The sequence below is a fragment of the Podarcis pityusensis genome, assembly GCF_964106645.2.
Source record: "Podarcis pityusensis genome assembly, chromosome: Z".
NCBI lineage: Eukaryota > Metazoa > Chordata > Lepidosauria > Squamata > Lacertidae > Podarcis > Podarcis pityusensis.
The window spans coordinates 26,220,560-26,242,681 of NC_138044.1; the positions used below are offsets into that span (position 1 = coordinate 26,220,560).

The 22,122-nt window shown below is 42.6% G+C and overlaps 1 protein-coding gene across 1 annotated transcript in view; it reads right to left on the reverse strand.

The window, feature by feature from the left end:
* Positions 1-6,889: 6,889 nt before the first annotated feature.
* The window catches only part of LOC308468909 (synaptotagmin-like protein 2), a 56,005-nt gene continuing 40,772 nt past the window's right edge, over positions 6,890-22,122 (reverse strand). Inside the window, exons 9-16 of the mRNA XM_080991373.1 lie at positions 21,349-21,450; positions 20,704-20,873; positions 17,100-17,202; positions 15,823-15,984; positions 14,629-14,707; positions 13,111-13,210; positions 11,115-11,320; positions 6,890-8,165 (exon numbers count right to left, since the gene is read on the reverse strand). Coding sequence (XP_080847499.1) covers positions 8,020-8,165; positions 11,115-11,320; positions 13,111-13,210; positions 14,629-14,707; positions 15,823-15,984; positions 17,100-17,202; positions 20,704-20,873; positions 21,349-21,450 — 1,068 coding nt within the window. The 3' untranslated portion in view covers positions 6,890-8,019. The remainder of the gene's footprint in view (positions 8,166-11,114; positions 11,321-13,110; positions 13,211-14,628; positions 14,708-15,822; positions 15,985-17,099; positions 17,203-20,703; positions 20,874-21,348; positions 21,451-22,122) is intronic.

Sequence of the window (22,122 nt, forward strand, 5' to 3'; positions counted from 1 at the left end):
CATCAGCAGCTTACTGTACTGCCCAGAAGAGAGGAGCCTGCAGGATATTGTTGGTTTTGCCGTTACCACATTGTTTAGAAGTGAAGCGCCCTTAAAATAATAAAACTCTGACAACCTCTCCCAACAAAGAATAAGATCTCTATAAAAACAAAAACACCCCCCCCCATTTGCTAACAGATCAGCTCCGGAGAATCAAGAGTCACGGAGAGCAAAGCAGAGGTTGAGACTGGCAACTATGCCCGGTGTAGAATTAATAATAATTGAGTGACTAAACCACGCACAGCCCGCTCAAGATAGGAATAGTATGCAGTTCAATGGCGCTGGGCTGTAAGACACAAACCATTCTGCCGGCCACTTTTATGGCTGAATTTACTTGAGAGGGCTGTGCTGCGCGTTGCACTGTGAGATAGGTAAGAATAATACTAAAAAAAAAATTCATACCAGATACAAATAAAACAACAAAAAACAATGTCCACAACAAATTAGCAAATCGAGCAATAAGCCTTCAACAGCACAGCCTCTGTACCTCCCCACCCCCAATAAATTGGTCCCAAGTAAATGGGCATAGGATTGCAGACTAGAACTTTAATGCAGATTAAACATAGCCATTAAAAATGGCTGGTAAATAAAAATGTAGATTGTAATCCTGTAGGCAAAGGACTGTGTTACCATTTTGTTTGGAAACCTTTATCCAGTATTAAGCAATGCTGAGATAGATGGATCAGTGGTCAGATTCCCTATAAGGCTCCTTATAAGCCATGTTTCGACTCATGCTTGAAACATTAGTGTTGGTTTAATTAATTAAATTAAATTGGTTTTAAAATTAAATTGATTTTACTTTTACTCTTTTTAATACCTGTTTTTAAATTTTAATTCTGATGTTTTTATATCCTTAGAGATGTTTTATCTGCTTGGAGATTTGCTGCTTGTTTGTTTTTGAAATCAAGCAATATTATATATGTCGTCTACCTCCTGGTGCATCTGTAGGCATTGAATGCAGCCTCTGATCTAATGAAACATAGGAACCTGCCTTACACAGAGTCAGACTACTGGCCAATCTAGATCAGGAAGGCTGTGCTGACAGTAGATGCCCAAGATGACACCTGTGTGCAAAGCAAGATCTAAGCCCCTTCAACCCCCTTTGCTTCCTTTTGAGAAGCCTGGGTGTTCTAGATTCTAAGCACTGCCCTCCCCCCTTTTTTGTGACACCATAATATCAACACATTTTTGCCAAATGCCCCAAAGTGAGCATGTCTTCGTGCTGATGCAGGCTGGGATTTAACTCCCTAGGGATTGCCAACATTTTTACGGTCACAGGCAGAAATGAAAAATAAAATAAAATGCTAATTTCCCCCATCATCACATCTCCATGGCGGAATAATGTTCACATGTTGATTTATACTTCTGTCCACTTAAAGAAGCAGCAGCTGATGCTACAGGGTAATTATAACAGCGGTTTGGCCCAATGGAAGCTGTAAGGAAGAAAGAGTAAACACACCAACCCGCCCCAAACCCAAAGCTGCTTAGGTCTTCTGTGGCCATTTGGGAACACAAACAAGCATTTCATTTTAAATTCAAGAACCTAGTCCTTAAGAAGTATTAGGAATTTGACTTTATTTAAATTGTACGCCACTTGTTGTTGTTTCTACATATGATCCCGAGAACACTTATACGTAAGAAATTATCATTTTAAAACACTACACATTTTAAAACATCTACACAAAGGTAAAAAGTACCCTCTGAACTATATCCAGGAAGGTTCATTCAGTGCCATGTCCTGTAAATTTACGTGTCAGCATTTAACCATGATTATAGAATTGATAAGACAGAGTTCAGCAGCTCATTCTTACATGAATTAGAGATCCAAAGATTAAGCGGCAATAGTTAAATCTCATTACATGATCTCATTATGGATTTTGCTATCTAAGGCACTGGGAGATTTAGCAGTTACCTCTTCTGGGCTGGGGCAGAAGGATTTTTGCATAATGGGGGGAAAAACAGGATATATTGCATTTCTGCATACTTCAATCAATCAATCAGTTGGTCAGTATGTCAAATGTGGATTACATTCAACTAACCATTAAGCAAAGTACAAACTATGAAGCAGGCAGAAATCATGGCCTGAATAGAACTGATCATTATATTAAAGTTGACAAGCTAAGGAGTCATAGCAGGTCTAAAAGATATTACAGCATTTAGATATCTTGCCACCTGGTTGGTCACAAATATCTTAAGCCCCTCAAAGAAGATACTCATAGGGGCTTTAAGGCTTGACTAGGACAACACCTCATAAAGGAATAAATAATGCATTATCTTCCCCTTGATAAGATCTACAGTAAAAGACAATGTAAGAGATGATTTGAGCTGAATATTTACAGGCCAACAATTACAGGCCAACAGGATTTGAGATGAGTGTTTACAGGCCAACAATGACCTTGGAAAGTTCTACATACTTCAAAATGAATGTAGATCTAGGAGTACTATCCCCATAGCTGCATTCTCAGCTGCCTGAGTGAGAAGACCTTCCATGTTGTGTAGTGGTTAGGACAGTGGTAACCCACATGGTATGTTGCTGCACTCCAACTCCCATCAGCCAGCATGGTCAGGGATGATGGGATTTGTGGTCTAGTATTCACCTGAAGGGCACCATATTGGCTATTCCTAGGTTAGAGTACCATGCCAGGACTGAGCCTTAGAGTCCATTGGGTGAAATTGGGCCACCCATTAACTCTCAGTGGCAAAATGTCCCAGGCTGGCCCTGCCTATTGGTCAGCCTGGCTTTTAGCAGGGTTTAGCTTTTGACCAGGAACTCTATAATGCAGCAGATCCCAGCAGGGCTTGCTATGTGCCTCACTTGCCAAGGACTATAGAGAGGTTGTTTTTTTTAACTGTGGTATCCAACTAATGATAATCTTTGTGCATACTTGCATAGTATAACTTTCTCTCCCTCTCCTCCTTTTGCCCCCATGCTGTCTCCAGATCTGCTCTTGAGGGCTGTGGGGGGAAACCTAGAACAGATTTAGGAAGGCATGGGTTGTGCAGGCAGAGGAAAGAGGGGGCAAGTTCCATTGCACAATCAAAAGTCCCGATGCTGCTGCAGCTGCTTCACTGGATCTTGCCCAGAGGCTCCCAATCATAGCTTTGTGGTTGTGTTTGCACCTCCTCCGTACCTGATGTCATGTGATGTCAGGAGTGGGCAGGTGGTGAATTCCTTCAATATATACACCAATTGTGATGTCTGAGGTGACTTTATTTGGTCAGAACAGCAGCCGCTCATGGGGAACCCAAGAAAATGGGAGTACATAGGTTTATAAATTACACAGGCTTATATAGAGGCAAAGGGATGCGGGTGGCGCTGTGGGTTAAACCACAGAGCCTAGGACTTGCCGATCAGAAGGTTGGCGGTTCGAATCCCCACGATGGGGTGAGCTCCCGTTGCTTGGTCCCTGCTCCTGCCAACCTAGCAGTTTGAAAGCATGTCAAAGTGCAAGTAGATAAATAGGTACCGCTCCGGCGGGAAGGTAAACGGTGTTTCCGTGCTCTGCTCTGGTTCGCCAGAAGTGGCTTAGTCTTGCTGGCCACATGATCCAGAAGCTGTACGCCAGCTCCCTCGGCCAATAAAGCGAGATGAGCGCCGCAACCCCAGAGTCGGCCACGACTGGACCCAATGGTCAGGGGTCCCTTTACCTTTATATAGAGGCAAAACTTTGGGGTCTGAATTCAGTGTGTGCATCCTAACACTTTGCTAAATGTATTACAAATAAGTTGTTTCCGATTTAAATAATACTTTGCATTTATTTCACGCACTGAAACACTATGCATCCTCCCATGTTTTCTGATCACTTAGAAACTGCAGTTCCCACCCCACCCCACCCCCCAGCCTTCCTTTGTTCTCTGAGTGCCAGAAATTTAATTAAGAAGCAAGCAATTGTGAAAGCTGATCCTTGGCATTTTATGAAAACCACCACATGGTGTAATAAAAGCTATGATCAGCTCAAGTGGGCATGTCTGTACGCATTAGAGGCTTAAAACACAGGGAGGTTGTTTCCCCACCCCCCCTTCCTGATTCAAGTCTCATATATACTTTGCTGTACACACCAGAGAGGAGGTGAAGATGTCTTCAGTCAATGCATATCACCAGTTTGATTCCCCCGTGCCTGCAACCCCCTAAACTCCTATTCAGGGCTTATCTGCATTTATCTTTCCTCTGCGATTTCCAGACATGGTCCACATTTTAGAGCTCTGTGTCTGAGCACTCTCTCTCTCTCTGCTCTGGAGCTTTCTCTGTGAAAACCTGCTCTTTACCCCTGAATCTGCAGAAAACTCGAATTGCCATTTGTTGCACTTCAGCTTTTAAGACCAGGTTTCTGCGAGGAAAGCTCTGTGGCGAAAAGCCCTTAATGAAGCTATCGTTTGCACATGTGCAACAACTGTCTCAAATGCACACCACCTCAGCTGAACCACAGTCAACACTTTCAAATCACTTGACAGCTGGTCTGTGGAAAAAACACACCTAACAGCAGTATTTGCCAAGAAACCAAAGGGTGCTTGTGGATGGTTGCTAACGTCATGTGCAATTGTCTCCACACACCTGTGGTGGAAGCACATTAGAGTCAGAGTAAATGGTAATGTGCACACAGCTTGAAACCCTAGTTTCTTGGAACTCTTTGTCATACATCTTTATAAACAACCCTTGTTTCAAAGGCATACCTGTTGTATTAAAGTATTTATCATTTGAGAGAGGAACTGCCAGCTGGAAAGGAACCGGGCACTTTGGGTCTAATTCTGTTAACAAATTGTAACCGCACAGCTAAGCAAAATCACCTTAAGTAGAAAAAGCTGTTTCTTAGAACAACCAGCTTGAGTCATGCTGGGCTATGAGCTACACAAAGTTTCCCATTTCAGTGTGATTGATGGTGATCTCTATGGTGATTTCTGTGCAATTTATGAGACATGGAAAGCATACAGTAACTGGGTGGCAGGGGTGCTTTGAAAGTTAATTTGCTGCATTTTGCTCAGAAGCAATTATTTCACTTCTCAAGCTTGAGCTCAGGCAAAAAAAAAAAAAAGTTTGAGTTTGCAGCAGGAGCAAACTATGTACAGTACAGATTGGCTAGCATTGGTGCCATCAAAAACCCCTCTCTCTTTATCCCTGAATAATCATTATAAAAATCTAGGGAATGAATGAATGTTGAAATGAATAAATGGACTTGCTAAAATAAACTAAAAAGCAGAGAACACATAGAAGCATTGGGGTGGGGGCACAGGAAGAGAGAGAAGGAGGGCAGTGAATCAGCCTTTGGATTGTCAATGCCTGCGTTTGGAAAATTCCAGTCTATCGCTACTTTCAGGCAAGATTCAATCACATGCTATCAATTCAATTGTAGTTGATTGGGAGACCTTGTGTAACAATACTGCTTCCCTAAAAGTTCAGGCTTTTTTGCGATAAGGAAAGCGATGGGAAAATTCACTGGGAAGTGTGGGTAGCAATTGCTTTGATGCAGTATCATTTGTAAACAAATAAGAATGAATACTCATTAAACAACCAGAAATATCTAATCTTACCCTGCATAAAGATAAAGTTGAATGCTGAAGAAACAGGCTGTCTGCAACCCCCCTTTGAATCATTGACATCTTAGCCTAGAATAATATTTGAACAGTTGATATGTTCACTTGCCATGATTCTGAGTGATGAAGGAAGCTAGCTTTATTTGATGGTGCAAAACCCTCTCCCAATTCCTGTTTTACCATTACTTCTATATGCGTCCATAGAAGGGAAATGTCTTTTGTATTGTCCCAAAACTTTATTGTTGCAGTCAATGACCAGCATTAAAGAAGCAAAATAAGAAGCACGTGGAACACATTTTCCTGAGGTCTAAAGTAGGGCAAAATAGAAAAATAAATATAGTATAGAATAAAATAAAATGGACCTCAAAATTTTAAAAGTTGCAGTCATATCATGAACTCCAAAGAGGAAAAATCATAAGATGTCTGTCTGGGGTCAGTTCCAGGTGGGTGTTGCCTGCTGCAGCGCAGTACTTGCCTACACTGAGAGCAACAGATGCATTTTAACCTGAGAGGAGTAAAAGGATGCAAAATTCATTGTTTTAATGAGCAGCTGGAGATTTTAGCAATCTCCTGGCTGAAAAGAAGACTACAACAACAAGCGCTGTAGGACACCATGCATGCAACAGTGCTTGCATCTGCGTTACCTGGGAGACAGAAACAATAAATCAATTGAACTGCAACTATGCGTTTTCTTTTTCAGATGTCACTATGCAACAGCAGCCCCTCTGTTCCCAGAACATCTTGGAAAAGACTGTAACCATCATATTCAAGAATCATGAGCTGAAGGTGTTCAGTACTATGGCTGTGTGTACACACTCATTCATTTGTAGCACAAAGTAGCTTTCTCAACCCGAAATTGTTTGTGTTCTTCCTCAATGTGCTGCTACTTTCAGTCTAAATTGATTCTAAACCCTGCCATCCACAATGGAGGGAGGAGTTACTTGATATGCATTTGATTAGGCTACCCATGCTTTCCCCTCTCTGCACATTCCCTTGGTGAATGAAGGAGGAAGTGCCATTGGGCAGGTGTGGATATACCACCCATAGCTGGGAGAGTCTATCTGCAATGATCCCTAATGACAGTAACAAATAGCAACCTGGAGGTCTGCATCTCACAATAACCTCTGGGCCACCCCAAATCATACATGCATACTTCAGGAGACTGCCCTCTATAGCAGGCCCCACCCACCACTCCAATGTGGCCCTTGGGAGGTTGCCCAGAAGGGAATGCAGCCCTCAAGGTGAAAAAGCCCCCCCCCCCAACACTGCTAGAAAGCACGAAGCCCACTGATGGGGCTAAACAACAGCTAGCAACCACAAACATGATCTTCAGGTTTATTATATATAATTAACATTCAAGGCACATATTCACAGACCCATATCAGGAGGGGTACAGCATTAAGAGATGTTTATGACTTACAGGTAACGTTCATAAGCATTGCACACCATGAAACATAAGGATATTTTAGTTTACATGTTACAGGCTACTGGACCCACCCCCAAAAAATAGTGGGAAGTGCTGTACCTACTTTTTTTTTTTTTTTGTCTTATCAAGCATTTCCCATTTTTAAAGTGAAACATAAAGGGTGTGGCAACACTGAAAAAGAGAAGTTATTTATATTTATTTGTGACATTTCTTACTTGCCTGTCCTCAATAATCTCCCACAACAGGTTTCAAAATCAAAACATAAAGTTATAAAAACTGATTGTATTCAACAGATTGTATTCAACAAAGTCGTTCCTGTGATGGCACAAGGGACTTCCACTTGCTCAATGGAAGTTCTCCTTCCGCTCCTCCCCTGTGTGCCCCCAAATCTTTCCTTAAGGTTCCAACCATCGTTGGTATTTAGGAGGAGAGGGCACAAAGGGAGAGGGAAGTTCTGTTGCTAAAGTGGAAGTCCTTGTGGTAACAGGATACCTATGCCAGATACAACCCCAAGCTGTTCCAATTATGAAAAATAAACAAAACCATTTGAACCAGGGCAGAACAATATAATAAATTCAGCAAAAGAGATATTGTGCTCGCTGATGAATGCTACACCACAATTTTTATTATAACTTCCTCTGCCCAGAAAAACAAACAAAACCATCATGGGAATAGTAATAGAACAGAAAATTCAAAAACCTATAAAATATTTACACCTCTTCTTCCTTGCCTTTTGGGTACATATCCAAAATCTAATTAAAGACAAAACAAAACTTAATTTGTAGTACATAATGTTGTGGAGGTAAACAGTAGTTCTTCCGTGCTTTTTACCTAAGCTGAAATGTGATATCAGTATTATATCTTTTCAGATCTCTCTTGGGATAAGAAACAATACTTAGCTTCTTTGGAATATGTCACAAACATGATCTAAATAGCCTTATGCTTACTGGCAGTCAACAGTCCTCCCCTGTCTGTCACCTGTACTCAAAACTTCATCTCAGATGATTCATAGAGTTCCCAGAGTTTCATTTATACTTCTTTTTCCCTGCCAAGGAGCGCAAAGGCATTGATCCTTCAATCCATTCATTTGGTGTCGTCATCATTTCCCGCCAAAAGACCACCTCCTCTTGTGTGGAATCCATCCAATTAACACGAAACCCGTAGCTAATACCTTTTTTGGGGGGTGGGGGAAAGAAATATGTGGTGAATCACTGTAGAAATAATTGCAGGAAGGGGCTGTCCTATGCTAAACTGTTTCTTTTCTGAGTCTCCTGCATTCTCTGCAGGACTGTTATATACCTAAGGAGCAATTACATTATGAACATCATGGAGGAAGTAGATAGAGAAAAACTTCCTCTCTCTCTCTCAACACAAGAACTCATTGAAAACCAATGGAGCTAAATGTTGGAAGATTCAGGACATGCTCTTCACGTAATATGTAGTCAAACTATGGAACTGGAGGCAGTGATGGCCACCAATAAGTAATTTTATTTTCTTTAACAGTATTATTTGAAAATTAAGTTATTGGTGATGAGAATGGGCTGGGATTTCCATTAGGGTTAACAGCCTCTCCAGGTCTCTTCTAAAACCCCAAGGCAGACTTGGAGCTTCAAAGGAACGTAGGTTGCTAAAAGCTGCTGAACCTTCTTAAAGGGAAAGTAAACTGTAACAGGTTACAAGTTTAGATGGAGAGAGAGCTTCTGGATGGGATGCCAGACTCCAATTTATCTGAGACTTATCCTTTCCAGGGACAATCAAATAAGTAAAAAATAGAACAAAAGCAACCCACTGCAACCACTAGCTTTCAAATTAAGTCCCCCCCCACAACCGCCAAAATCTGGAAGTCAACTGAATCTTACAAAAAAACCTACTTTTCAGCTAAGCCCTCTCTTTGAAGAAAAGCCTTCCCAGCACACACACATTTTCTTTCTTATTTAAGAAAAGAAAGAAAAAATCAAAGGTATAGTAGTAGGATCCAAACAATACAAATTAAAAACCTTTGCTGATTTGGTATTGACACTTCAAGAACCAGATTCCAGTGCAGTAAAAGCACTGGAGATGATACAGGAGTTCCGGCAGGTAGCAGGATTTAAGTTAAATAAGAGCAAAACCAAAGTCTTAGAGAAAAATCTGGACAATGAGGAAAGGAAGTTATTACAAGAAAAGACGGGCCTAGTCTTTGTGAAAAAAGTTAAATATCTCGGGGTTAATTTGCCAGTGGAAAATTTGAATTTATATAAAGATAATTATGAGAAATTATGGAATGAAATTAAGAGAGATTTGGTCGAATTTGAAATTGTCATTAATGGGCAGGATATCTGTAGTTAAGATGAATGTATTGCCAAAGATGTTGTTTTTGTTTCAAGCCCTCCCAATTACTGACATTATGAAATATTTTAAAGAATGGTAGAAAGCTTTATCTAGATTTATCTGGCAGGGGAAAAACCCCAGAATTAAATAGAAATTACTAACAGATTCCAAAGAAAGAGGGGGATTTTCCCTGCCAGATTTGAAGATCTATTTTGAAGAAGCAGAGTTTTGCTGGATTAAGGAATGGATACAACTAGAAGATACTGATGTTTTAGATTTGGAGGGATTTGACAATGTGTTTGGATGGCTTGCATATTTATGGTATGATAAAGTAAAGGCCCATAATGCTTCTAAAAATCATGTAATTAGGAAATCTCTATTTAATGTTTGGATTAAATACAAAGATCTTTTAGAAAGGAAAACACCCAGATAGCTTTCGCCAATGGAGGCAAAGGCTCAGAAAAAGTCAAACATGGAAACCTAGTGGTTGAGATATTCAGATTTGTTACTAGAAGATAATGAAGGATTTAAATTAAAACCATTTGGTCAAATTAAAGATAAAATAAATTGGTTACATTACTACCAGATTAATGAATTGTACAAAATAGATAAGAAAAATTGTTTTGCTTTGGAAAAAACTAAATTGGAAACGGAGTTGTTAGATGTTAAAGTTAAAAATTTGTCTAAAATGTATAATTTACTGTTGGAGTGACATACAAAGGATGAACAAGTTAAATCCATGATGATAGATTGGGCAAGAGATGTGGGACATAACATAATGTTTGAAGATTGGGAAAGGTTGTGGAGGAAAGGGGTCAAGTTCACTGCATGTCCAATGTTAAAGGAAAATATAATGAAAATGATGCATAGATGGTGTTGACCCCTGTAAAGCTAGCAAAGATTTATCACAACAGTGATAATCTATGCTGGAAATGTAAAGAAAAGGAGGGTACCTTTTACCATATGTGGTGGACCTGTTCCAAGGTGAAAGACTTCTGAGAGGAGATTTATAATAAGCTGGGAAAAAATGTTGAAATACGCATTTGTTAAGAAACCAGAGGCCTTTCTTCTTGGAATAACAGGTTTGGAATTGCCCAAGAAAGATGTTAGATTGTTTTTGTATGCCACAACTGCAGCTCGAATTTTATTAGCTAAGAATTGGAAAACACAAGAAATACCAACGGTGGAGGAATGGCAGATGAAGATGATGGACTTTTCGGAGCTAGCCGACCTGACCGGAAGAATCCGTGACCAGAAGGAGGAGGAATACCAGGAAGAATGGAAGAAATTTAAAGACTATTTATTCAAATATGCTAAGATAAATTAAATAGAAATACTTGCAAAATAACAGATAGGCTAAGGATATAAATATGTGAAATTATAAAACATTATGTTTAAAGTTAAGATGAAAATTAGATAAAGATGTTAAGAGGATTAAGTAAATTTTATGAGATACTATTTTGGAAAACCGTTACAATGATATTCAGTCAAGGGAATTTAAGGAAGTCATTTAACTATGATATTAACATTGGACCAAGTCCAGTTATGATGTGTGTTGGTTGGTTTGTTTAAAAATGTGTAAAATTAATAAAAAAAATTGAAAAACAAAACAAAACCTACTTTTCAGCCAAGCCCTCCTTTTGAAGAAAAGCCTTCGCAGCACACACACATTTTCTTTCTTATTTAAATACAGTCCAGGTCTAACATTCTGATGCCAGCTCTTTGTAGTCGTAGTAATTACTTGATGACAGACTGTGTTCCATGTTCCCATAAATGAAAATCAAAGGATGAGAGCAGGTGACCCACTTACCTGTCCCTACTCCCAGTCGGATGCCACCAAGGAAGTGATTGGTCAGCTTTTCATGATCCCAGACGGTCAGCTCCACACACGCATCCTTCAGATCTTCTGTGTGAAATCCATCATACACAATTGTGTGATTGAAGACAGGGTTTGAATCTCTCTTGATAATTCTGGTTTTCTGATAACTCTTCTTACTGGTGTCTGGAAGGATGTAGCTTAAAAAGAAGCAGTGTTTCATGTTATATATGCCAACAGTTCTTTATTTGCATGTTCCTTCAAATACCAACCCCCTCTCCTGCAAACAAATAATAACAATAATAGTAATTACACCAGCAGTAGAACCTGAGGGTAAGGGGGCAGAGCAGCAGAAGCAGGTTGACCCTCCTAGTGGTATAGCTGCATTTGTTGTGACCAGGGTGGGGCGGGATAAGATGGGGGGCGGTGAGGTCAGGAGGACCAGAAGGGCACCAGTGCCATCAACTTGGAGCTCCCCCAAACTTGCCTTGCCTTGGCAAGGGGCAGTGAAACTGCAGCAAGGAGGATGCTGCTGTCATTCTGAACACCCTGTGTGATGATGCTGCGTACTACTTAACACTGGAATAGTTATTTCAATAGTTCAAAGTATATCGCCTGCATAGTCCATAGAATTGTAGAGCTTGATAATTACTATGTTTAATGCTGAATTGGTAAGAAAGAGTGATGTTAAGTGATTAAGTTAAAATTATAAGAACTTTGATTTGGAAAACCGTTAAAATGATATGCACTGAAATTCAACTAGGGGGAATACGAGGAAGTCACTTAACAATGTTAAGGAGATTAGTTTTAATAAGCTTATGATTTATGTCTGTCTGTTTATTTGTTAGTGTGTTTTTAATTTTGTGAAAATCAATTAAAAAATTTGAATTGTAGAGCCTGAAGGGACCCTGAGGTCTAAGTCCAACACCCTGCAATGCAGCAGTCTTTCTGCCCAACGTGGGGCTTGAACTCGTGAGCCTGAGATTTAGAGTCTCATGCTCTACCAACTGAGCTATGGAATGAACTTCAGGGGAAGGGTATTGTGAGAAGGACTGCATTTCCTCAGGGCCCACATGACAGTGGTGGGTAAAGCCAGAGCCAAAAGAGAGCAATGCCTGTGCCCCAGCACTCTAGCCCAACTCTCTAGCTTCGCTTTACCTCTCCCTGTCCCTTGCCACCCAGTAGGCTGCTATGGGATGGACCGTTTACTCTAGTCCATGACCTGGACCAATTGCTTGCAGAGGGCTTTCCCCCTCTGTTCATTCCATCACTCCATCCATTTTGGCTCCCCTCCTTTTCCCTCTCTGGGCTTCCCTTCACCTGAGTGGAATTAGTGGCCACATGAGATTAGGTTGAGGGCTACCAGATTCCAGTCCCTAATCTTCCTGTAATCCTCGCAACACAACGCTGTAAGGGATATTAATATCCCCCATAATGTAATGGGGGGGGGGAAGGAAACTACTGAGGCTGAGAGGGGGGGTTACCTAAAGCCATCAAGCGAGTCCACAGTGGAGGGGAGCTTCAAACCATGGGCCTCCTTATTCTCAGCTCTATCCAATGGAGGCTGGCCCATTTGGTGTCCCCTCCAACCTCATTCTAAGCTTGGCTGGCTCCCACCTGCTTCTTGCATGCAAAACAGTCCAGGGGGTGGCACTGCCTGCCAGGTTCCCCCTCTTTAATCGCCCGGTTGCCCTTGCAGAACTCAGCAGGCATGAGGATGGGGACAAAACTTGAATTAGTTGACCCTGCCTGTCTTTAGCTCTGCTGCCACCTACGGTAGGTCTCCCTGCCTTCTGCCCAATGAGAACCAATCAGCACTGGCTCTGTCTCAGTCCAGATTTAAATATTACTTAAGGGGTTGCATCTTCCTAATATGACTAATTCTGCACTGGGATTATAGATGTCCCTGGTCAGAAAAGGAATTTATGTTAACTGCAAATACATCTCTCTCTCTCTGTGTGCGCACATGCACAGCAAATGACATACATACCATTTCACAAAGGAATCCACTCCAGAAGGACGTAACTGTGGGAGGTCTTTAGCGTCTTTCACCCAGATATGGACCTCTCCAGTTGGAGGAGTTAATGGACCTGCCATGAAGTAGGCATTGAAATCCTTAAACTTTTAAGTTTGCAAGTGCCACCAATTCATAGTTATAATAAAACAAGTCTGAACAGAGAGTGAAATGTGGTGGAGCAGCCAGAACATTGGACTTGATGGTGGACAGGGCCTAGGAAAGGTGCCATTAAGTATAGGGAAAACTGTAGCTCAGTGGCAGAGCATCTGTTTTGCATGCAGAAGGTCCCAGGTTCAATCCCCAGCAGCTCCAAGTACAGTGGTGAGAGAAGACCACAGCCTTAAATCGTGGCGAGCCACTGCCAGTCACTGTGGACAACAGTGGGCTAGAGAGACCAATGGTCTGACAGCTCTTTATGTTCCTTTGACAAGGATATATCAAACCCCCACTCAACCATGAAGCTCGTTGGGTGACCTGGGCTCAGTCGCTGTCTCCCAGCCAACTCTAACTCGCAGAGACAGTTGTGTACAGCTAGGAGGCTGCTGCTAACCACCAGAACATGCCATCTGAGGGGGTTCTCTCACTGCCTAATGGTAGAGCTGGCCCTGCATAGGAAGCTGACTTAGACTGAGTTAGAACATTGGTTCATCTATCCCAGTACTGTCTACTCTGACCAACAGCGGCTTTGAGGTCTTCTGTAGCCTTATCTTGAGATGAAATTGGCTGAATCTGAGACCTTTTCCATGCAAACCACTGAGCTATGGCCCTCATCCCATTGAGCCACAGCTCTTTCACCCCATGTGCTGAAGAGAAAAGAAGTTTGCTACGACAAACTTGCAAGGTAGCCCATTCCATACCATGAAGCTTACTTCTGACTTCACATGCATAGGATTGCTTTGCTGGTGATCATGAGCCAGCCATTCCCTCTCAGCCTAACCTACCTTACAGGCCTGTTATGAAAATTAAGAGGGGAGAACAACATAGACCTCAGCATGAAAGGACCCCATAGGTCTTTATGATTCTGTTCTCAGGCGGTCCAACTATTCTTCCTAATTGTCCAGTATTTAGTGCTGTTGGGCTGCGGGGAGAATTCTAAAATTCTCTTCTCTCTTTTGAGATCCTTAGGGATTCAATTTCAGTCATCAGCTTTTCTCCCTCCACACACTGTCCCAGGGTGACATTTTAGTACAACTTGCATTCTAAAGAATTCAAATTGCAGTATGATAAAATAAAGTATGTAAGAAATAAAAGCAGATAAAAAATCAAAATGAATATTTGGCATGCTGTGAAACACATGAATGAAGCTCAAGGACCACTGGTGGTCCATGGAACACAGTTTGGGAAGCCCTGATATATGTAGTGTGGCTTGCGGGGGCGGGGAATCCATTCTGATTCCCAACAATATATAATAATGAGAATGGGTGGTGCACGGTACCCAACCCTGTAGTAACATGGAGACGCTTTCTGAAATCTTCACTGTTGTGTTTTTACCTAGACTGCTTGGTGGGATATACTTGATGGACAGGTTCATCACACCCCGATGGTCGACATGATTGATGGCTGGGAGGATCTGAAAGAGAAAGGACTGTGAGAAGCATGGTGTGCAGAAAACCACAGCGAGGGATTTCAAAACAGCTGGTGATCAGAAAACCTATGCTGAAAATTCAATCAAATTTCTCTCCATCAAAATCAGCAAAATTGCCTCTGGGCAAAACTAGATGTGAGGGGCAATGCTGATCTCTTTTCCATGGCAGTTGAGAGTAGTTTTTAAATGAAATGCAGCCCTGGCAGGCTGTGATCAGGAGTGGAAGCAGAAAGGCAGGGTGTGTGTGTGTGTGTGTGTGTGTGTGTGTGTAGGGGAACGATGCTAGCACTTGAAGAACATAGACAAAGTCCAGAGAGAGAATGAAAACAGGGTCAGGTTTGACTAACTGTTCCCACCATTGGAAGCCTGCACAAGAACTTCTGCTAGCACAACAGGGCTTTGGGTTGTCCCCAGATTGGCTCAGGAGGATCAGTAAAGCCACCAGAATAGCGCATGAGGGGAGGAAAGGACAGTAGGCAAGTAGAAATGCTGCACTAAAGGAGATCTTTGCTTAAAATTATGTTGAAATTCTCCTTGTTGATCTAAGGTAAGCTGGACAAGAGTATATAGTTTGAGGAGAAATGAATGAGGGGAGTTTGCCTTTCTTAGAGCTGGCCTTAAGAAATTCCACAATACATACTGAGGAAAACTCCCTCAGAGCTACATAGCCAATCAGAGCATGAGTTACCTCAGCAAGGATCATGCCATTCTAACTGGTTGCTAGGCAACACCCCACCCCTTTTATACCCCACCTTGTTCTCCAAGGAACTCAAAGTGACGTACTGCACATGGATCTCCCCCTTTTTATTTAATCCTCACAGCAACTCTGTGAGGTGGGTTAGGCCGAGAGGCAGTGGCAGGCCCAAGGTCACCCAGTGAGCTTCATGGCCAAGTGGGAATTACAACCCTGGTCATCCAGGTCCTAGCCCTTCCATGCTAACCACTACAGCACACTGGCTCTGTTCCAGAAATGTGTGTGTGTGCGCGTGTGTGTGTGAATGACTGAAGTTTTCTTAAAAGAAAAATGTGAATGTATGATTAAGCCCTTCACCCTATATAAGAACCTATATTTAGCAAGATCCCTGCTGAACTATACTTACCCGTGGCTTGAGCATATACCAGTTCAGTTTATTGTTCTGCCAGTCCCAGCTGGCAAGGTCTATTTCCACCTCGCCCAGGAAACTATTGCGTCCCAAAGGGTCATTGTGCCAAATGGAGAGGTTTAGTTTTTGAATCAGCAGGACCATTTTCTCTATTTTGTACTGAGGAGAAAGGAGAAGCGACTTTTATCACTTTGCACACATTGTTTTTACTTCTGTTCTCTTAATGGTCACCATCTCATAGTGCTGAGGGGAGGGTTCTGGGGGCGGGGGCATAGTATTGATGGAATTAAGCAGCACTGAGCTGGCTAATCACTTGGATAGGAGACCAACAGACAGTTCACAGAAGAACAGGATGCATATGTATATATCATGGGTAGGCAAACTAAGGCCCGGGGGCCAGATCTGGCCCAATCGCCTTCTAAATCCAGCCCGCAGATGGTCCAGGAATCAGCACGTTTTTACACGAGTAGAATGTGTCCTTTTATTTAAAATGCATCTCTGGGTTATTTGTGGTACCTGCCTGGTGTTTTTATATGAGTAGAATGTGTGCTTTTATTTAAAATGCATCTCTGGGTTATTCGTGGGGCATAGGAATTCGTTCATTATTTTTTTCAAAATATAGTCCAGCCCCCCACAAGGTCTGAGGGACAGTGAAAAAGTTTGCTGACCCCTGGTATATAGGGATCATTGTTATCCCATTCAACTGAAGCTAAACACAGCTTTTGCTCACAATAAATTAAAAGAGGAGACACTTTGTTTATGTAGCCCCATGTAGTTCACACTTCTAGACATTTGTTTTATAAAACAACAAATGGGGCCTGAAACTAAATACTGCAGTATTTAATTCCTGTTCATGGTCCCAGCCAGCAGCCAGCCACGCCCTCTACAGGATATTCTCAGTAGTGGTCCTGAGCTCTAATGTGATGGGAGCCTGAGATTGGATTCAGAATTACCGTATTTTTTGCTCTACAAGACTCACTTTTTCCCTCCTAAAAAGTAAGGGGAAATGTGTGTGCGTCTTATGGAGCGAATGCTGGTTGCGTACCTATCCCAGAAGCCAGAACAGCAAGAGGGATCGCTGCTTTCGCTGCACAGCGCTCTCTCTTGTTGTTCTGGCTTCTGAGATTCAGAATTTCCCCCCTTGTTTTCCTCCTCCAAAAACTAGGTGCATCTTATGGTCTGATGCGTCTTATAGAGCGAAAAATACGGTATATCCTCGATTCCACCTCCTCCCTTGCCACAAATCCTAACCTTCCTAGGTGTTTATTCCTTACCTGCAACACCTCATTGAAAACGGGGTTAACAGTTCTTCTCTTCACAGACGACTTCCTCTTGCCCATCCGTGCTTTGTCTGGGAGCAGGTAGGTTTTGACGTACCTGTGAAGAGGCAGCCACCGAGTTAACATTCAACACAGTTAGGATCTTGCATACAAACAGGGGACGCCTGACAGTCAGCAACAGCTGGGTTGTCAACATGGTGTCTGTGCTGAGTTATAATTCATCTGGTGGAGCCAGGGACAAATGTAGGGTTGGTCACCAACTTAAATGCTCTTAAAAAGAGGATAAGACCCCATATATACCCATTCAACCACTTGGATCTGCAGAACTGGCAGTATAACAGGTGCCACATACCGTATTTTTAGCTCTATAAGACTCACTTTTTCCCTCCTAAAAAGTAAGGGGAAATGTGTGTGCATCTTATGGAGTGAATGCAGGCTGTGCAGCTATCCCAGAAGCCAAAACAGCAAAAGGGATTGCTGCTTTCACTGCGCAGCAATCCCTCTTGCTGTTCTGGCTTCTGAGATTCAGAATATTTTTTTTCTGGTTTTCCTCCTCCAAAAACCAGGTGCGTCTTGTGGTCTGGTGCGTCTTGTAGAGCAAAAAATACGGTCATAATACTCAACGCACATTTCTAAGAAATTGGTACTTTTTAGTGTGGAGGCATCCAGACTTTGGAACTCCCTGTATATTTGACATCAGGCAGGCACCTTTATTATGGTGCCTGTGATAAACAGTTTTGCTTAGGCAAGATGCTGACTTGTGCTTTAGTATGTTTTTAGCTTATTTTTTTTTTAATGTTGCATATGGTTGTTTTAAACTGTTGTTACTGATAACAATTGTTTTAGTACTTTTTGTAAGCCACTTGCTTTGAGGGCTTCTTTGCAATCAAGAATATAAACTTTATGAAATTAAAATAAATGAAGTAAATAAATAAATTCATGGAGGAGAAGGCTGTGAATGACTACTATCCATGACAGCTATGCTCACTGTCAGAGGCAGTATGCCTCTGAATACCAGCTTCTGGAAACTGCAGGTGGAGTCAGTACGGTTGCAATCAGGTCCTGCTTGCAGGTTCCCCAAAGGCATCTGTTTGGCTACTGTGAGAACAGAGTGCTGGACTAGACGGGCCTTTGCCTGATCCAGGAGTGCTCATATTATAAGAATGCTTGTGATTCTTACTTTCATGTTTAATTGGGACTGGAAAGGTGTGAAGGAACTGGACTTTGCTGATATTGACAGTCTGTATGGGCTATGCTTTTATATGGACAGTTCTGTATTAAAGGAGAATGTATATTTTCCTTTTTGTTCATTTGGGGGTTAGGGAGTTTATCTGCGAAGCCTGATATGCCCTGCAGCACAGTTTGGAAGAGAGAACTTCATGGTGGATAAAGATCCCAGAAACTCCAGCCGGTGCAGAATGCTGCAGTGAGGCTCCTCATGGGGTCTCTGCCATGGGAGCATATTCACCCAGTGCTTTTCCAGCTGCACTGGCTCCCGGTGGAGTACAGGGTCAGATTTAAGGTGCTGGTTTTGACCTATAAAGCCCTTCACGGCCTAGGACCCTCATACCTACGGGACTGCCTCTCCTGGTATGCCCCACAGAGGACCTTAAGGTCCATAAACAGCAACACCCTATAGGTCCCGGGCCCTAAGGAAGTTAGAGTAGCCTCAATCAGAGCCAGGGCCTTTTCAACACTGGCTCCGGCCTGGTGGAACACTCTGTCGCATGAGACCAGGGCACTGCAGGATCTGATTTCTTTCCACAGGGCCTGTAAGGCAGAGTTGTTCCGCCAGGCCTTTGGCTTGGAGCCAATTTGATTCCCTCCCCCTATTTCTTTTTCCTTTCTCCTCTTGTGAGGAGGCTGCATTTATTGTGTTAATGTTGTATTTTAATCTTGCTTTTTAGGTTGCATTTCAATCAACTTGTTTTTTATTGGTTGTTAGCCGCCCTGAGCCCAGTCTTGGCTGGGGAGGGCGGGGTATAAATAAAATTTATTATTATTATTAGAACTTCATGGTGGATAAAGATCCTGACATATCTCCCATCTGAGGTCCTCCATGACTTCCTGTTGCCTGTGACCTGCTGGGCAGAGATTGTGACTGGCAGGGGGCAGGCAGAAAAAGGATATATCTGCAGGTAAGCAGGCTGGAGACACCAGTTCATGCCAGAACTCAAGAGACATCAAAAGGCTTTTGTATGCCTGGGAGAGAGGTGGCAAAAGAGATATATACTGGGGTAGGGCAATGAAGTAGAGTGTTCTTTTACAAGGAACGTTTGCATTCTTCCTCTCAAAATGAAGGATGTTTCATTTGCAAAGTTGTGCAAAGTTTGCTGGACTATTCAGTCAGCTAAAGGCTGGTTTGGGTGCTAGCTCTCATCAGCCCAGCCCACCAGCCATAGAGAAAAGCTAAATGCACAGTATTATTCAGTCCGGATCCTCAGATGTTATGTTGGACTACAATTTCTAAGCTGGCTGAGGACGACGAGAGTTGTAGTCCAACAATCAACTGCTTCCAGTTACAAGAAAGTAGAGTCCAACTAAACATCAAGAAGAACTTTCTGATGGGAAGAGCTGTTTGGCAGTGGAACAGACTCCCTTGGAAGGTGGTGGACTCTGGAGGTTTTTAAGCAGGGGCTGAATGGTCATCTGTCATTGATGCTTTAGTTGACCTTCCTGCATTGCAGGGGGTTGAACCAGATGATCCCTGGGGAGCCTTCCAACTCTACAGTTCTATGATTTTATGAACATCTGTGGACAGGGGGCTGAAGATGGCTTTATAGCACACCTGCCCTCTATGCACACTCTGAGTGCTTGATTACTTCCCTCCTGGGGTGTCCATTTGTGGCTGCAATTTTCCACCTATATGTAGAAAATCCAATGCACATGGCAAATTTCCCGGATAATCTCTGGTAACTGACCATGCAGGCTGTTCCTACGTGTACTAGATATTACTTGTACAGTGGTGCCCCGCAAGACGAATGCCTCGCAAGATGAAAAACTCACTAGACAAAAGAGTTTTCCGTTTTTTGAGTCGTTCCGCAAGACGAATTTCCCTATGGGCTTGCTTCGCAAGACGAAACGTCTTGCGAGTTCTTGCGAGTTTGTTTCCTTTTTCTTAAAGCCGCTAAGCCGTTAATAGCCGCTAAGCCGTTAATAGCCGCTAATCCGCTAATAGCCGCTAAGCCGCTAATAGCCGTGCTTCGCAAGACGAAAAAACCGCAAGACGAAGAGACTCGCGGAATGGATTAATTTCGTCTTGCCAGGCACCACTGTACAGGCAACATTTGAATCTTATGGTCCTGAGCAGATGTCCAAGGATGCCAGAGACAGGCATGTAACGGAATCAAGGTCAGCACTATGCTCTGGTCCCCTTCCATATGTATGAGACTGACCAGGGAGTGATACTGTCCAATCCAGTCCTAAAAAACTCTTACAATTAATTGGAAGTGATAGTGCTGTTTCCCTCCCCACCCCAATTCCAGAGTTTAGAATTTTAGCACCAGGTCCCCAAGGGGAACTGCTGGAATGCCTCAGCAACACTTATGAAATGTATGCTTTGCTACAACATTACTTCAACATTTTAATCTCCACTTACGGGTCTGTCCTTCCTTTCTTTTCATCCACAATGGCCAGGTCCTTGCACTGACAAACAAAAATTTGAAATTCCCGGTTCTTCTCATCATAATCCAGGGCAAACTGAACGTGTCCCTGGGCATCGACACTCCCAAAATCACCACTGTAGACACTCAGGACACTGCCACTCACCTGTGCAAGGTGCAAGAGAGACATTCATTCATTGTTAGAAGGTCTATAGGTTCAGGATTGCTTTATAATGTGGAGAAATGACCCAACTTGGTCTGTGTACACAACATTCTTTTAAAACACATGGATTCCCCCAAAGAATCCTGGGAACTGTAGTTTACCCCCTCCACAGAACTACAATTCCCAGCATTCTTAACAAATGACAGTAAGAGACAGTGTGGTATAGTGGTTAGAGTATCAGACTAGGACCTGGGACACCAGGGTTCAAATCCTCTCTCAGCCGTGAATTTCATTAGATGATCTTGGTCCAGATCTTGGTCCTTGGGGTCTTAAATTTCAGCGGCACCCTGTGTGATGCCAGAATTAGCACCCCTCCCCATTCAATTCTAAATAATAGTTGCAACATTGCGGCACCCCTGAGGTTTCACGCCCAGTGCAGCCAAATCAACCACGCTCCTCTAAATCTGCCTCTGCTTACCGAGGAGACGGAGGCCATATCAGAGGAGTGGCTCCCCACACTGGGTGTCTTCTTGTGCCTGCTGAACTGGAAGCTGATTTCTGAAGCTGTGTCTGATTCCGTCTGCAAATCAAGCCAAGGTGGATATTAATTACTGGTCATGGAATGTTTGAGTGTTTTGCTGCAATGGGAATTGAAAGGATGGAGGGATGTGATTGGTGCAAGCAGAAGATGATTGTTGAATGCCTATGGTTCTTGACTTCCCGATTTTTATTAGTGCATCAGAATGCTTTTTGTGGGAAGGGGGATATCCATCTGATTTTTCTTATTAAAATAGACAGGGCTTGGAATAAAGTTGTTCGGTTTAATTAAGTTTAACTGTTTTAGTTCAAAAACATCAGAAAGCAGTTGCCATAATTGCCAGGCGCACTAAATGTGAATTAAGTTTATCTTGGGTAGAACTTTAAACAGTTCCTACTTCATTTTCAAGTCCATTCCCTTGAAAGTGGTTCTTTCAATCTTTCCTTAGCCCTCTAGTGGCTATGGTGGGTCATTTACCAGACGTCACGTACTTATCCTTAACTCTGGAAGTGCATGCTTGATTCTGACCAAACTAAGCCTCCGGCTAGGAGGGACTCATTGGTTGCATGTGAATTATTTCCAACTTTCCTACCCCACTACCCAGGGAGTTCTGAGAACTGCTGTCCTGTGAGGGGAAATAAGGGTTTCCTAACAACTCTCAACACCCTTAAACAAGCTACAGCTCCCAGGATTCTTTGCAGGGAAGATGTGACT